Source organism: Aulonocara sp. 'chitande type north' Nkhata Bay, linkage group LG12 (assembly GCF_057382095.1).
Source record: "Aulonocara sp. 'chitande type north' Nkhata Bay isolate Kocher_YH1m ecotype deep benthic linkage group LG12, A_spYH_male_GT1.1, whole genome shotgun sequence".
NCBI classification, from domain to species: Eukaryota; Metazoa; Chordata; class Actinopteri; order Cichliformes; family Cichlidae; genus Aulonocara; species Aulonocara sp. 'chitande type north' Nkhata Bay.
The window spans coordinates 16,664,478-16,682,241 of NC_141355.1; the positions used below are offsets into that span (position 1 = coordinate 16,664,478).

At 41.1% G+C, this 17,764-nt stretch overlaps 2 protein-coding genes across 2 annotated transcripts in view; both read left to right on the top strand.

Annotated features, from left to right (window-relative positions):
* Positions 1-3,075, top strand: part of adgra2 (adhesion G protein-coupled receptor A2) — a 40,469-nt gene extending 37,394 nt beyond the window's left edge. The window contains exon 19 of the mRNA XM_086313860.1: positions 68-3,075. Within this exon, the coding sequence (XP_086169986.1) occupies positions 68-1,481 (1,414 nt within the window). The 3' untranslated portion in view covers positions 1,482-3,075. The remainder of the gene's footprint in view (positions 1-67) is intronic.
* Positions 3,076-3,693: 618 nt separating this feature from the next.
* Positions 3,694-17,731, top strand: rab11fip1a (RAB11 family interacting protein 1 (class I) a). Its single transcript, XM_086313862.1, has 6 exons — positions 3,694-4,431; positions 11,566-12,002; positions 12,113-13,013; positions 13,944-15,596; positions 15,979-16,075; positions 16,512-17,731. Exons 1-6 carry the CDS (start codon positions 4,082-4,084, stop codon positions 16,713-16,715), a joined length of 3,642 nt encoding a protein of 1,213 aa, XP_086169988.1. The 5' UTR covers positions 3,694-4,081; the 3' UTR covers positions 16,716-17,731.
* The last annotated feature ends 33 nt before the right edge of the window (positions 17,732-17,764 follow it).

Genomic DNA, 17,764 nt, shown 5'->3' on the forward strand with positions numbered 1-17,764 from the left:
GCGAATGACACACAAAGATGTCCTTGTTTTGTGCTGACTCTCCTGCAATCTTTTCTGCCTCTTGCAGCTGCTGGCTGGTCCGGCGCTCCAGCATGGGGTCTTTCTTTGTCCCCGCTGGCCTGGTGGTGTTGGTGACCTGGATCTATTTCCTGTGCACTGTTTTTCGCTTGAGGCGCCGTGGGGCCAAAGAATGCACAGGAACCACTCTGTCTTCTCCTGTGACCGAGAGCCATCCTGCGCTCGCAGGAAGTACCAGCCTGCTCTCCACAGACTCAGTGACTGGACCTGTACACCCTGTTATGTCTCCAGAGGATCAGTATTCGCTCAAGACACAGTTCTCTGTGCTGGTGGCCACCCACTTCCTGTTTGTGGCTCTGTGGTGTTGTGCAGCCATGGCAGTGTGGCTTACAGGTCACACTAGCTTGTTGTTTAGCTGTCTCTATGGGATAGTCGCAACAGTTTTGGGGGGTTTTCTGGTGGTGCACCACTGCTTCCGGCGACAAGATGTCCAGACCTCTTGGCTGGCTTGTTGCCCAGGCTATCAACGCCCTCATCCCATGTCTACCTACACCCATACCTGCACTACTGGGAGTGGGGTCCAGACCTCTGAACAGGGATCCCAGCTTTTTATCAACTGCCATCCACCTGGTGACTCTCATAATTCCTCATCAGCTAGGTCGTCATCCACACCAAGTGGGCTCAGCAGCGTGGGCCCAGGGCCTTGCAAGCTCACCAACCTGCTGCAGGCGACACAAGACAATTCAAACGGCACTTCACGTGCTCCTACGGGCAACAACACTAGCACCAGTACTGACAACATCACCAAGCCTACAAACAATGTTCTGCCCACCATTAACTCTGCAGCCCCAGGACAGCCCCAGAGAAGGAAAGCGAGCAGCAGAACTAAACAAGGCAGTAGTCAATACTATCATCGGGGCGAGGGCAGAGGTCACTATCGTCTCAAAGCTCTAAGGGCTGCTGGAGGTGGGGGCAGTCTTGGAGCTTTAGGGCCCATAGGTTTAGACCACCTCAGTTCATCGCATGCTGTTTACAAACAAGCCACAAGTGAGAATGGCAGCATTCACCACAGTCTGTCAGAGAACCAGGCCAGCGTGCTGACAAACGGGAAGCGAGTGGGAGAATCAGTAGCTACGAGCCCCTCGGAGGGAAGCGATGGAGGCAGCAGCGGGAGTCGCAAACCATTCCCCCTGCTGCCATCGATGGCCAGCCGAGTGGCCATGCAAAACGCTCAGAGGCGATGTGCCAGCAGAGACAATTTAAAAGTCGCAGCTTCTGCGGAAACAAAGCGCTGCTCCTACCCTCTGAACGGCGACACCGCCACTGTGCCGGGGGCTGCTGGCCAAAATGGCAACCTGAAAAACTCTGTGCTGGAACTAGAGCAGGACATGAGTGGCACAGACCAATCACAGAGCTCTGTTGGAATGAAGAGTGGTTTGTGGAAAAGTGAAACCACGGTGTAAATTATGCTTACATGTGAACAACTATGCATGTCCTTAATGAACTCTTGAATGACTGGGTTATGTTTCAACGGTCTCTTAATAATTATCTAATTTAAGATATAATATCATGAAGGCATCCAGGACCCTAAACTGGTACTTTTGCCTCAGTAGCGTTGAGAGAGTTTGCTGTGAAATGATTTAAAAAATAAAAAAATACTAAGGCAGGTGTTTTTATTGTCATTTTCAAAAATAAGATACACATTTATCTTATAAAAAAAATGTACAAGTCATTTCTAAAATTGGCATATGATGTTGATTTTAGATGTCTAATGAAAGCTTTAATATTTTAATTGTGATTTTTCTATGCATATCAACTATAGCATGAAATGGTTTATGAGATGGGCCATTTCCAAAGTCAAGCTATATGCATTTAATCCGTGGAAAAACTTTCACCCTTATGTGCGCTTCGAATAACTGGTTGTGTTACTCATGTATGCACTTCTATGTTGTCTGCAAGTTTATGCTTCAGTGTGTGTGTGCGTGTGTGTGTGTGTGTGTGTGGTTGTGTGTGTGCGCGCTCACTCAACAGAAGAGGATTTGCGTGAGTGTGGCTGTACAGAATCTCAGAGTGAAATAAAAAGGCTATGCGAAACTTTTAAATATAAAAAAATGTTTCCTTTTCATTTCTATGTACTCCTATCAGCACTGCTGGAGCTTCTCTTGTGTGATAAATTCACAATATACCCACTCAGACCTTGTCTGATCTAATACCTGAATGACTGCCCCCTCCTGGATAGCAGAGGAACCTGGATTGAGATTTCCTTTAAGCTGTATTTAGCAGGTTTTTGATTGTGGAGGTCGAGCTGTTTGTAATTTAGGGGCCACCGTAGTATTGCCTTGAGTTGACTCACAAATCCAAAGCCATACTTCTGTTTTGTGAGCTTTTTAATGCACTTGCAATTCAGGAAATTACATTAACAGGAAATAGTATTTCTGCTACGCACCTCATTGCCACGTTTCTCCATTGTTCTCTGGGCACCACACCCTGTGTTGTTACACTTGTTGCTGTGTCATAATATGCTCTTTCTTTGTCATATTTTATTATATAGGAGTGGTATGATTTTGTTGATTGAAAGATAGACTTGTCTGGTTCATTTAATATCATGGGCGATAGGTATACATATAATCTTAATGTTGCCTCTCTATCAGTAACTATGCTTTTGTTAACAATTTCCAATTTGCAAGTTGCATGCAAGACAATGTCTTTATTTAAAAGGAAAAATAATCAGGGCACTAAAATATTCTGTTTAATTTCTGATGTATTTTTCTTTGTGCCAAAGAAAAACCTTTATGTTGCTGAAGAATGGAGCCACAGCTGCTTGTTGCTTGATTTCAATAATTCAGATCTTTAATTATTTATAACTGAATGTTGCATTTTGTAAATAACCCAATCGTCTTCATTTACTGAAATATCCAGTGGAGTGTACTCTATTTTGCAATTACACAAGCCTACAAAAACCCAGTATTATTGTGGTCATATGAAATATTGTGTTCTTAATATGATGTTCATTTCATTAAAGGGACATTGCCTGAAAATAATTTGCAATGGCTTAAACTTTGTTGAAAAGGGCCTGGTAGATAAATGAATTCATAGTTACTGTATGATAGGATTTTAGATGCCCTTAGATTTATGTTGCTGTGACGTAATTTCATAAGTCTTACCTGTAACACACTGTTCCCTGTGCTCCCGCAGGCAAAGAACAATGTAAAAAACAAAGTAAGACAAAAGTACATTACATTACTGGTAGTTTTTAAATTAATGACGTAAAAACACAATATTTTTTGTAATTATTTTTTGCTTAATAATAATAGTAATTTAATTAAATTATTAAAAAACATTCGTTTTAGACTTAACAAATAAAAAAAAACATTTGTAAAAATGTGTTGTAAAAATGTTTTTACGTTTTTAAAAATGGCCATTTTCTGTCCCTTACAAGCACGCAATTACCAGCACTGGACTCAGTTCGGTGGTAACTGCTGACCTCTTTCAGTCTTGCATTGCGTTTCCCAGGCTAAACTGATTCCTGGTCAGTGCTTTTCAGCCACGGTTAACGGTCTGTGAGTTATTAAAGCCCTCCTCCTCTGCGATCCAATCGCTAACTCACTTTTTACAAACGACTGAAGAATTGGCCAATCAGAGAGCGATATGTAGAGTATGGGCGGGAACTCCTTACATCAGGGAAGTAAACTATTCAACTTGGCGGAAAGAACTGTGTTTATAAAAGCCTCTTGAAGGATTTAGTTGCGCTACAGTGCCCTGGTTGGGTTACCTAGGCTAATATTACCATGCAAATGTAATGTAAATGTAAAGTAAGTGTGAACTGAACTCAAATGTTATCAGAGGCTGAGGCACAGCCTTCCAAAGAGGAGGGAGAAGTATTACGACATCATACTGAGCTTCCCGAACTGACGTCAAGCTAGGTAACCCACACCTAGAACCGCAGAGGACGCCGAAGGTGAACAACAGAGTTCAAGAAAAGGTTAACCAGTCTTCCGTTTTATTGAGGTATTTTTCGAGACAGTTCTGAATAACTTTTAGGAAGGCTTGACGGACTTTAGCGATGTCTCTGGCCGACCAGAGCCAGCAGTCGTATCCTACGAGTGTCCAGGTAACGGTGCACCAGGCTCGGAACCTGCGTACCAAGGGAAAGAATGGCACCAACGACTCCTACGCCATCATCCAAGTGGCCAAAGACAAGTTTTCTACCTCCGTGGCTGAGAAGTCTGTCGATCCGGTGTGGAAAGAAGAGGCTTCGTTCGACCTGCCGCTCTTCCACCCGGGAAACGCTGAGCGCTGTATGCTATATATCATAGTAATGCACCGTGCCCAAGTAGGGCTGGACAAGTTCCTGGGCCAAACTGTGATAAACCTGCTGCAGCTTTATGACAATAAGGCTCGCAAAAAGACAGAGTAAGTGTCAGCTAAGCAGTTTTGGGAGGGGTTTGGGGTCTCACAGATTCCCCCCATTAGTTCTGACTAAGTATGTTTAAGTCTTCTTTTACATTTATAATGAGTCTGGGTTTTAGTGCAGCAGCAGCCTTAGAGCACTGCACAATGAAAAATGACTATCCAAATAACTTTCGTTTCAGAGCTTCATATAGAAGAGAAGAGAATAGGGCCCTTTATTGTCATTGTACATGTACAATGAAATTCTAGGTGCTCCACACAAACCGTGCCGGAATAAACTATAAATAGTCGACAGTAGGAATAAATGGGACACAGGAGAAATGTATGTACAAAACAAGAGAGAAGTATACAAAAATAAGAGAAAGGCACACAGTGGAGAGCAAACTAGTTGCAAATGTAATGTAGTCTAGACCATAAGGCTAGGTTAAATGCATTGTTTCTAGGAAGAGGTAAGTAAGCTGATATCGAGTTTGTTTCCACACAGTTCTCTAGCTGGTATCTATATTCTGCTAAAAAAAAACGTTTCCCACTGAAGGGAACAGACTTTGAAGAAGCAGTAATCTTAATAAATGTTACAGCCAAAGTGCCACCAGTTTTACTGTGACTGGCTTATCATGTGTCACAGTGTAATTCCAGGGCTGTATATTAACTTTCAGAATCACTGGGTAGTTGGATTAGATTTTTACCTCTCAGCTGCAGACTTGAACTTTGCTTCAGCTATTCTGAGGAGGTATTAGCATACCTATTGGGCTTTATAAGTGCCTGTCTGATGATCTAGTTTACCAGCATTTGCTTTTCCCAAAGTAAGTCTAACAATTTACCTACCATTTACCACCAGATTAGCTTTTTATTCAATTAAAAGGAATTCCAGAAGAATTTATGTCAATGTTTGTTATAAAGCGGCAGCACGGCTTATAGTCACTGAGAATTACATTATGTGAAATACTCTGGAGCATCTTTTGACTTTGTATGTGTCCACTGTGAAACACAGCAGTGAATAATGTCATAGTCATTGAGTTTATTGGTTTACTGACTTTGCAATTGCAGGGCTTATCTAGACAAGTTGAGTTTCTAGACACCCACTTGAATAATTCAGTGTTCTGATGTCATATATTTCTTTTGGTTTGCTGTTAAAGATAAACATGAACGTGGGTGGAGCCTCTGTCCTCTTCCTCTTCCTTTTTTTTTTGTGTTTGGGTTTTAAAACTATCCACTGACTTGCTTGGAAAATGGTCTGAGATCATTCTTTCCTTTGCTTGTCTGTCGTCATTGGTCCAACCCTGCATGCTTGTGGGTTCACTTTTACTTCACAAATTATTTTAAGACAATGACAATCACTAATGCTTGATGGTGGAGGCATGCCTTAAAATCACTTAGCTTTTGTTAATCCTGAGAATTCCTCAAGACTAGCTTAAAATATGTCTGTTCACACCCAGACGCATTACATGAATGGCGCTGACATGGGTGTAACGTGGGTGTAACGTGAATCCAAACAGAGCTTTGCTTTAGAATTGTCAAATTGGGTTGGACACCCTCTTATGTAAAAGAAATGTTAAAAATAAAGGTGGTTTATTTTAGGCTACACTGGTAAAACTTTCCCAGTAACTTTGAAGTGACCTTTGGTAATGAATGAGTGAGGTAGCGCTTGCTACTTCTTAGTAATCACTCACCCCGGGGGCAGCCTAGATTATGGTGCTGGAATGACCTCATGCTCTTTGTTATTGTACCACCATATTTGAAATGTTATCTTTTGCTTGCTCAGGTTCTTTTTCCATGTTCATGCCAAAGTTCATTCCCTGCTATTTCCATTTCATAACTGAGCTCCTTCGTTCTCCTGCCTTGTCCTGCTCCTCCTGTTCTGTAAGATGCAGTATGCGTGCAGGGGTATTGGATGTTGCTGGTTTTCCCTTGAAGTATCTGGTGTTAGATTACTGCGCTGCTCCCCTGTTGTGGTGATACAGGGTGTGACACCGAAGGCTTTGTTTTCCAGTTGAAAGGGAACCTGACACTTTTCCTCTAATACAAAACAGTTTAGCGAGATGAAATTAGGTTTTAAGGCCAGACATCAGATAGATAGATATCAGTTTAACAATTTACTTGGACTTACTCATCTTTGCAGCTCCATTGGAGTGCATTTTTTTCTATGAATGCAAGTTTTACTATCTTAATATACCAGATTGTTTTAAATGTTTTGGTTTTTTTTTTCAAAGATTCCTCTAAACTCAGTTTTTCACAAGTAGGATATTGAGCTATACTGCATTATGAATGATCTACAAGTAATAGTTATTTTTGCACCGTATTGTCCTAAACCCAGTGTTTATTGTCTCAAAGGACAAAGCAGGAAATTCCAGCCATTTGAAAGCTTAAACTTGCAGGTGGTTGAAAGTTCTGCTGAAACACTCACTGAAATGATTCATTTAATTTATTGTCCAGTTTCCAGGTAATCCGTTTCGCCTTTAGATGTTATTTATGTAGGTTTTAAATTTTAAAAACGTCAAACAGTCCATTAATTTGTCTCTGCAGAGGCAGTAAGGACAAGATCTTGGATAGATATACTTCAACATGGAGAGCATGACAGGGCGAACACTCAAGATAAACAAATCACAAACTCAAACAGAAAAATCATTGTATTTACAAATGCCTCCTCTCAGCTTGGGGTCCTGGATACATTAGAGTAATCTACAACAGCGGTCCCCAACCCCCTGTGAAATGTATGGTTTTCAGGGTTTTTATCGGTTTTCAGTGTTATTTTGTTATCGTTTTTATCGTTAACTCTGTTTTCCTGGGACTTTTCACGTGTGTTATGAATAAATCTTCTTTTTTCAGTACCAGTACTAGTTTTATTTTGTTGTATTTATCCGCGACACCTTAAAGGCCGGTCCGTGAAAATATTGTCGGGCATAAACTGGTCCGTGGCGCAAAAAAGGTTGGGGACCGCTGATCTACAACATATTTGTGGTGGTACCGCTTTTGTTTTTGTCTTCTACCTTCCCGGTGCCTGAGACATTAAAAAGTGGTATCGACTGTTCTGTGTTTTGTTGCCTGGAGCTGAAGTCTCTCGTCTCTTATAAAGACTCAGTGGGCAGTGAGGAGGTGGTGCACGCTGTGCCCAGCTGAAGTGGGTACTCTGTTTTTAGAGTTCTTGATAACTGTGCTTGTTGGTGTGATTGCAATCAAAACTGTTGCAAACAAAAAGAAACAAATAATAAGAGTCTTCTAACCTTTTCAGGAGCTCCCATCTACCACTGCTATGCAGAACCACAGCACACTTATTGGGCTAATATGAGTTGTTTAGAACATACATAAATGAACAAAGTGCTAAAATTAACATTTTAATCTAAAAAGAAAATAAAAATATAAGTAAAAGCAATAACCTTGATAAAAACATGGTAAAACAGACACTAAAAAGTATGCTTGAGAAGAAATTGAGATAAATGGTCTGGAGCTAGTCGCTGTAGTGCTCTGTATGCAGTCATGAGAATTTGAAAACAAATTCTTCAATCAACTGGGAGCCAGTGTAAAGAGTATAATATAGTGGTAATGTGAGCTTGCTTGCTGGGACATGTAAGGAGTCCTGCTGCGGTGTTTGTACATTATTTGGAGGCAATTTTTGTGGTACAGCTTGTCGCATTCACTAAGTCCAGCACGAAAGTTGAGTGAAAATAGAGTGGTCTCATTTTTTTAAAAGCATTTTACACTTTTCATTTTGCTTTACTGTGAAATGTAACAAAATGATTGTTTCACTACTGTAGTTATGACTTTACAGGACAGCTTTAATTTTCCATTTGTATATTTATTCATATTTAAACTAGAGAATATGGTCTATTTTTTTTAAGTCTCTGTTCCAAGTTACGAATCCTGATCCATTTGTAATTTGTAAAGAAAAACCAAGTGGAACATTTCAGGCTTTTATCTTTAATAGTTTTTGAGATACTCAAGCAGAAGGCTCACAGTGATTTGACATGAAATAAACCAGTGACTTTTCTACTTCTGTTTTAGTACCAGTAAGGATATTAATGAAAAAAAAAATCATTTTATTATATACATACCCATCATTTTTTGCTAACTATACAGGGAAGAAGAAGAGAGTACGCCCACAAAATATCAGATGTGCTGATCTGAACTGTATGACTAATATGCATACTTCAGTATTTGTGTATTATTTGCATGTCGTGTGATCGTGGCAGTATTGAACAATTTTATCAGCCGTTATCAATTTTCCTCGTATTGTGCAGCCCTAATGCAGAGGCAGTTCCCAGAGTAGGACTCATGTGTTCAGACATATGAGTCACAGTATTTTGCAAACAAAGCGTACAGGAGAATTTCCCATCCATGTGAAATATGACGCCCAGTAACATCAGACTTACCTAATGCTGACATCAGACTAAACTTTCCTAAAGATCATTTTTAACATGGCTGTATGTGGAACAGTAACAGCCAATTGTAGCCTATCTGTATGAGATTGTTTTTATACTTCTTTGTTTTTTATTGGCTGAATCATCCGTACTGGCTGGTGTTGGTTCACAAGATAAGGATGTTTGTTAATCATTACACATGAAAGGGAAGCTATTGACAGTTAACAGAGGGAACCTGTCCAGCAAGACCAGTGAGCTCATGCGTCAGGGAGGAGGCTTTATATGCATGTGCAAACAATACAAAAGTTGGAACAGCCTGACAGCTTGTTAGTACTCGTGTTAATTCATATTGTTTTCGTAGTCCTCTTGGTGCACGCCCTGTTGTTATTGAAGACAAGAGGACAAAGCTGTTTCTTGACTGACTTGTGAAAATGTTATCTCCGTACCCTTGTGCCTCGACTCGGCTAGCGATTGTTTGCTTTGGCATTCTTGGTTTAGAGTGGGAGATGAAGAATGTTTGAATTAGAGTCAGCTTAAATTTAATTATAACACACTTCACACACACAGGGAGGTGCCGTGAGGAATGCTGTTTCACTCCCATGCTTGTTTCCTAGCTGTTTTTCCCTACAGCAGACTATCTGCATATCTGCTGCATGACAAATAAATGTGCTGGCTGTGAACTTCCTTTAAATTGCAGTTTGGTGTCAGATTAGGACTACACAACGTTTTGGGCGGAAATAGATAGCTTCAGAGACCTCAGTTTAAGTCATGCAAGGACAGACGGAACTTTAATAAGATTCACAACATGTTGCACGAATGAAATCAAACTGTGACCTTTACCTCATGTGAAACGGTCAGAGGAATGTACTGTGAAACAAAAAGGTTAAAAAGGGGAAAGGCTTGACAAAATGGGCGCGACTGCTGAACTATTAGTACATCTAATAATAGCATGGTTTTGAGAAAAACCTTTAGAGCCCTTATAATGTCTTTGTTTTAAATTATACAAATGGAGAGCAACAGTATGCAGTGGCACTAACTGCGTGTTTTGGCTTGCTTTTAAACGGGCCTCTCCAGAACACTCTTACCTTTCCCTTACAGAAAATAAAAGCTGATCCTGTGCAACAGAGAGGACATGATGGGGGAGCCTGAACAAAGCTGCCGTTGGCATGGTACTCCTAACAGGAACTACAACAAGCTGTACAGTATAGACACCTGTCAGTCTCAGGTTAACAATCGGCAGACAAATGCCAGCAGGGCTGATGTATTAGACGTCACAAGTGTTAGGAATCTGCTCATTTTGGTTCAGTTTTTTTTTTTTTTTTCAGTCAGATATTTATTCTTCAATGTCTTTCATACATAAAACGTCATTTAAGCCCTGCATTCAAATTATTGTATAAAAGAGTAATGTCATGACCAAAAGCAGGTTTTTGAAAAGCAATGCACACTCCAAAATTACACTGAAAAACTGCAGGACATTTGATAAGCCAAAATCAAAAAACATTTTCAGATTTAGCTCACGTTATAATCACAATAACAATTGTCAAATTGTTGAAACCATTAACATTTTTCATGTCTAATGCATTGTATCTGGGAATTTTGACGTGATGGATTAATGAGGCCTGTAACAACTAGAGTGTTTTCTATATGTTTAAAAATCTATTTGTATATAATAATTTTCAGTATAATTTCATCACATTTTTTTATTGTGAGAAAAAGATTGATAGTAATTACATAAAACAAATATAGTTAACTCAATTTGCACTTTGTAGCAGTGTTTAAGAATAAGAGTGGTGACTGTGGAGGCAGCATTAAAAAATCTAAAGTAGAAATCCTGAGAATAAAGTTGCAATAGTAAATCAACCTGTGTTACAGAGTTTGGGGGATTTAAGATTTATTGTTTACATGTCTCAATTTAGGGCTGTTCGACATAATGATATATATCGGATGACGATATAAAAACGTCTATCGTTTCATTTTACGCTATCGTTTGTTTCGTGGTGTCGCAAAATAAACTGTTTATGGCAATATTTTCTCATCGTTTTGATGGTGACTGTAGTGGCTATATTAATTTCTTAAAGTTCTCTCTTTCTCTTATATTTTATGTAACCACACTACGGAAGGACAAGCGCCTGTTTTTATGCATTGTGTTTAGCAACAACGACGATAACAACATCGCGTGTCCGCGTGTTTATATTCCAAATAAATCTTTCACAATAAAGCTCAAGATCCTGTTGAGACTTTTCAAAGTAAACTGAATCACATGAAAGAGCAGATTATTTACGGATGAGAATTAAAAAAGAGCCACCAGGTGCTAAAAAATAAACCTTAGACTCAAACGTTAGAACAGGCTTTTCCCCACAGCACGCTGTGTAATAAATACTCACAAAGAAAACAGCGGCTGTTACAACTTATGTCTAAAAATGTGTAGTTTCATGCATCGGTTAAAACATTCGACTCCAGCTACATGACGCGCAGCTGGAAACACTTCCCGCAAGACGAGCTGCCCGAGAGTCGCAGAATTTACAGAAAATGTTACATTTTTGTGATTTATATCGTTATCGGACGATAGAATTCTTATATCAGGATATGAGATTTTGGTCATATCGCACAGCCCTATCTCAATTTTTTATTTTTTTTTAAGGTTCAGGTTTTTGTGTTTGTGTGAATCTGTGCATCCTATATAAAGATAAATCATATAAATAGTTCTGAAACAAAAGTCAAATCCTGTTATCTTCCGATAACTCAGTTTTAACACATGATTCATTATTTCTGACATTTGCAGATGGTTCAAGCTGGTGGACAAAACGGGAAAAGAGGACAAGGCACGAGGAGAAGTGCTGCTAGATATCCAGTTTATGAGAAACAATATGTCAGCCAGCATGTTTGACCTTTCCATGCAGGACAAACCACGCTCTCGCATTTCCAAGATAAAGGACAAAGTGCGAGGGAAGAAAAAGGATGGTTTCTCCGACTCGGCCTCAGCGATTGTGCCCTCTGTCAGCCAGGTCCTCACAGACAGTGAGGGCGAGGCTGACGCGCAGTCACTTAACCAATCTCCAGATGAGAAAAAGAAATCTAAGCTCAAAAAGCTCTTTGCCCCCAAATCAAACTTGCAGCGTAACATCTCACAGTCCATGTCCACACTGGGGACGCTGCCTGAGAAGAATTCATCTCTGAGTGGCAGCCGCTCATCTGGTCTCAATGTCAACTCTCCTGATGGTAATTTAACCTCTGTTCTCTGTTTATTGTTTGCTGTTGCCAGCGCAAGTTGCGTAAGTTGTTTTGCATGTCAACAATGACATCATGCCTCACTGTCTCTCTCCCCGCAGTTAAGAAGAAATTCAAATTGGGACACAAACGAGCCGGCAGCTCTGACAGCAAGGTGTCTTTGGGTCCTTTCTCCCTGCTGGGCCGCTCCAAGCAGAGCAACAGTGACCTGAACAACCTGTGCATTAACGGCAGCCATGTGTACACAGAGGAGACAGAACCCAAGAGTGGATCTACTCTCAGTCTAAACAGCTCTGGTCGAGGCTCTGTGGAAGATGTCCGCAAACACACTTCTGATCTCTCTGCAGATGCTTTCAGGAGTGTATCTGTCCCATCAACAGACAGAGCATCACAAGAACAACAGCACCATCAAGAGGAGGAGGAAAGAAGGCAAGCAGAAGAAAGGCGCATAGCAGAAGCAAAGAGGATTGAGGAAGAGGAGAAACACAGGGCACAGCTCAAGAGGCTGCAGGAGGAAGAGGAGCGTAGACTGCAAGAGGAACAGGAGAGGAAGAGACGCTTCCTGGAGGATGAGGCCAGGAGGAAGAAACAGATGGAGGAGGACGAGAGGCGAAAGCAAGAAGAGCAACGCAAGATGATGGAAGCAGCAGAAAATCAGCGGCTTGAGGAGGAGCGTCGTCGAGCAGAGGAGCAGAAACGTCAGGAGGAGGCGTCCATGAGTGACAGACTGTCGTCCTTGTTCGGGATGATCAAGAAGAAGGAGGAGAAAAAGGAGGAGGTACAGCTGCCCACCCCAGCCCGTACTTTGGATGCGCAAGATCCCAATCAGCCTGTCTCCCGTCATTCCACCAACCCATTTGAGGACATCACCCTCAGCTCAGATGTTTCTCTAAGCAGCAACGTCAGCCCAACCGATCATCAGAAATCCAGCAGCAAGGCACAAACCCCCTCTGCCATGGTCTTCCTTAACCGCACCGCAAAAGTGTCTGCAGTCAAACCCAGGTAGGCCTTTTTCTCACTACATTGCACAAAGCACACTTAACCATACAGTCTGCACTAAATATGTCATGATGTCACGTGCTTCTGATTGGTCAGTTTTGCTGTATATTATGCCTTTCAACACTGAACCCTGGAATTTACACAACCTTCTTATCTGATCTTGCTTTTGTCATGAGTTACTCTTAACTCCATCCTCCGATGGCTGACGAACCTGTGAAACCGGTTTGGTTTGTACCGATGACAATGAAGGTGGGGTTTAAATCTGTAAAGATGTTGTGGAACAAGTTGTAGGCTGAACAAAGTTCATAAGGAGCGACTGAGCCATAGTGCTGCTTTCTGCGTGAATGTCGTGGCTGGTTCGATTTTCTTTTCTTTTATATTGTTTTTAAGATCTTTTTTTAATATCATTGTTTGTGTTCTGGATCGGACTGGAATTCTTAGATCTGGATCATAATGGTAGGTGAATGACCTTTTTATTGCTGCTGTTGTTGCAGTAATCTTTGATTTCCAAAATGTTTTAGAGATTTAGGCCATGAAAGATGGCCTTTAAATTATGTTGCAGTGTTAGGCCTGCATGGAGTGATCGAAGTAGGATGATGTTATTGTTGTGTACAGTCATTAGGATAAAAGAGCGACCGTAAAATGTGTAAATATCAGCAGCTTCCTCTCATTGAATAGTGGACCATTTTATGGGAAAATATTTTGTTATACTAGCAGCTTGTTTCAGTACAAAGGTGGAACAGTCGATAAATCAAAGTGAAGAGTTTATTGATTAGTGTTAAACAACAGCTACATTATATGAGCCAGTACATGGGGAATGTAGTTACCTGCTTGTTGAGATGTTATCTGCTTGTTATTGGTGACGGTTTATACACTGGTGAAAGTGTGGGTGCCAGTAATGACCTGTAGGCCTTTGTTTTCACTCCTTGGCAGATTGGCTCAATCTTTGGAGCCTGAACCTGCTGACTTCCAAACCCCCAGTCAGCTGTCTCCTTCCCCAGCCAACTCTGAGTCCATCCTGTCCAGAGTCCCATCTGGGTCCCCTGATACTTTCTCCAGCCTCCACTCATCTTTAGCTCCAAGAAATAGCAATCAAAGCCCACCTAGTTCTCCCCGTGGCAACACAGAGAATTTGTCATCTGGATCTGAGGGGTCTTCACCCACCATGGCAGATCAGAACAGAAGGGCCCTCCTACCACCCACTTACAGGAACCAAACCAGAGGAAATCTTACTCCTGTCAGAGAGATTCAAAACCCGGCTTATGAAGAGCCAGAAGAACCGCAACCAGGCAAAAACTCTGTACCACTTCCAGATTATGAAACCCTCTTCCCTCAGAGGAGACACGGGGTGAAAGGGCAGCCTCGATGGGATAATATAATTGCTGAGGTCAATCAGAAACACAAGAGTGCACCTGCACTCTTGGGTCCTGAGATGAGTGTGGACGGTCCATTGGAGCATACACCAAGTCCTAGGTCTTCTGTTTCACTGGAGACTCCTAACATGAGGCTTTCCCAAGCTAAACCTCAGGAGACCAAACCTGTGTCAACAAAAAAAGCACCAGCCCCGACTCCTCCTAAACCAGTGACATCTCCACTTCCACGATCAGCAGCAGATTCCAGTCAGAAACAAAGCCCGAGTGTTTCTCAACAGTCTTCAGTGACACGTAGTCAACCTGCATCCCCAGCATCAGTAATATCGGACACTTCAAGCAGAGTTACGTCAGGAGATGGTGCAAGAAAGGTGCTGCAACCTTCACCCACACCTTCACCCAGAACACCAAGCCAGATGGACTTGAATACACCACCTTCAAGTGATCAAAGCAAAGAACAGGCCACCATGAACAAAGAAGCACCCACAGCTAAACCCAGACAAAGGGTCAGTGTCAACGAGCTAACAAAGGAACCACAATCTGCTGTGAACGGTAACATCCCAAAAGTATCTAATTCAAGTATGAGCAGCACGGACAAAAAGTTAAAAGACGGCTTTGCAGAGGAGGACCCATTCCCCAGTACTCAGCTTCTTTCCAGAGACCCATGGACGCTGCAGAAGGAAAACGGTGATTCACTTTTTACTGGCGATGCTAGTAGGAAGGAGGCGACACCTCGAGATTGGGGAATGACAGCAAGTGACTTTGATAAAGTTTTTGGTCAAGAAAAAACACCAGATCCTTTCACCAGTTTTAATGGCAGTGATCTGAAGAAACAGAGTGAATACAGGAAAACGGATGATGAGTCAAAACTAGACAGTCCTGCTTTCCAAAGAAAGAATTCACAAAAAGGAAAGAAGAGCCTTCCATCCACAACTCCCACACAGCAGATAATACCCACTGCCACTCAAGGTTTCAGAGATATCCCACTGCTGCTTCCCAATGATGGGAAAACACAGAGCAGTTTCAGTGAAGGAGAGGATCTTTTTGGAGACCGATCTTTTTTTCAAGCTTCAGAGCCCCTTCAAGTAGTTATGGAGGAACCAGAAATCTTGTCTGGGGGGAAGGAAACTTTGCGAGCGATGGTGTCACCATCTGAGGTTCAGCCTGTCAGTACTCAGAATAGCAATGGAAGCGGGCTAGCGATAAATTCACGCAGGTGAGATTGACCAGGCTATTTTCAGAGTTAGCCTTTGATGAGGGTTGAGCTTGATTCAGTTATGGTGGATCACACGTGGTGCTGTTATACTGGGAGGCGAATAAGTCGCTGGGATTTATCTTGTGGTGTGGCTGTTTTCCAGGCTGTGATTTCTTGGAAACTTTCCTCACACTTGATTTCAATCTGAATGTTGAATATTGCACTTCAAATGCACTTTGAATACGATAGAAATGATTATGGAAGATGATAAAACACATCATTTAATTGTTTTTCTCCTACACAAAATATTTCTTAATCATTTTCTGTGGGGTTTCTGTACCTCTTCTTCTATTTACTTAGTAAACTATCAGGCCTTACAGTAACGTAATGCCTTTATTTACAGGCCTCATCCCGTGAAGCCTATGAGCACATCAGAGAGCCAGAGCGTCCACGCTATGAAAGAGATAAAGGTCCGGGACAGCACACCAGCGAAGATAAAGGTACTGTCATACTGGTATAATGTACTGGCACGTAAACACCGTTAACCTGACCGGCTTTTGCTGCAGGAACAATTCGTGCCTGGATAACCTAAAATCTCTTTTCCACTGTGCAACATGGTCTGCACTGTGCTCTTATTTACAAGGAGTAGCATGGAAAAAAATGCCAGGTGGTGCTATGAGACGATTGGATTTTACACATCTAAGATTGTCTGGCAGTCTGCTCTCAAAGTGCTTTTAGAAACTTTCTCAAAAGTTCTTCTTGTCTCTCTTTTCTTTAACTTGGCAGATGGTGATGATATTAATTATTTTGTCAGAAAAGTAATGGAACTTTTATATTCCAATTTCTTTGATTTGTTTTTCTTTGTGTGCTTAAATGAATTCCTCAATATGTCCTAATTTAAAAAGCATTCACCAAATTATCTTTTTTTTCATTCAGATGATGGACTCTGTGGAAAGTGGACCGTACACTCAGCTGACTCAGGAGGAGCTGATCACAATGGTGGTGAAGCAGCAGGCTGACCTTACCAAGAAGGACGCCAAGATCGTTGAGCTTGAGGAATACATAGACAACCTGTTGGTCCGTGTCATTGAGGAGAAGCCGAGTATCCTGTATGCCCTCAATGCTGCCAAGCCAGTGTAAAGGAATGTAAACAGGACTTAATTCTGCTTCCTGTTTGTGTTTGTACTGTATTATAAGACAGTGTCTTAGAGCATATGCACTTTTTTAACTTTCAAACAAATAGATGCTGGAGTGTAAAAAGCAAGCAGAAAATCTTTATATTAAAAATAAGAAAAAAAAAATGTTGTCCCGACACTAAGGTACTGCAACTTATTGCAAAATATACTAATCATTATAAATAATGAAAACTGGATTCAACTTTTATTTAATAAAGTAGTTTTTTTTAAGTCTACACTGGGCAGTCTCTAAGTTTTGCTGTGTAGTGAATAATCACTGAAATCATTCATGTATGTTGTCTTCCTCCACTAAAGTCTTTATTTTTATTTTCTTTGCCTCATCTTTTTGAAAGCATGTATTCTTTTAACCACTTAACAGCAGTCATTATATTGTACTCACCACATATGAATGTCACCTGGATATCCAGTCCTTAAAGACACTGTGCCTATTGTTGCTTCAGAGAGGTCTTACATAGAAAACCAGCATCGACTAAAATAGAGCAGCTGCTATGTTCTCAGCAGATTTTGAATCGTATACAGAGTTAAGCAATTTTGTCTCCATTGTGCTCATAGTTCAAATATTATGCAAGTTATACTACAGTTTCCTGTTCTCCTTAAATTAATTAGAAACTTTGAGCACTATGATGTGTTTTGTTGTCTTTTGTGAAGTAATTTAAAAATCAAGATCAGAGTAAAAGACTTGTTTTAGTAAGTCGCCTTGTCTCTGTTTGATCTTCACTAATGATGCCTTTACAAACTAAAACTGTTTGATGATAGCATGGCAGTAATGATAGCAATATTAATCAGTATGTCTGTCCAGACTTGTGCCTTCCAGACCTTCTTTTCATGTATGATCTGTTGTTTTTCTGGAGTGAGAGCTCACTGCATGTACAGTCTGATCTATCCAGTGTTTGTAATATTACAGCTGATGTAAATGCCTGAAAACGCTGTGTTTATTTTCAAATAAAGACACTAATTATGCCTCTGGACTGTGCATGTGGTTGTTTACCACCA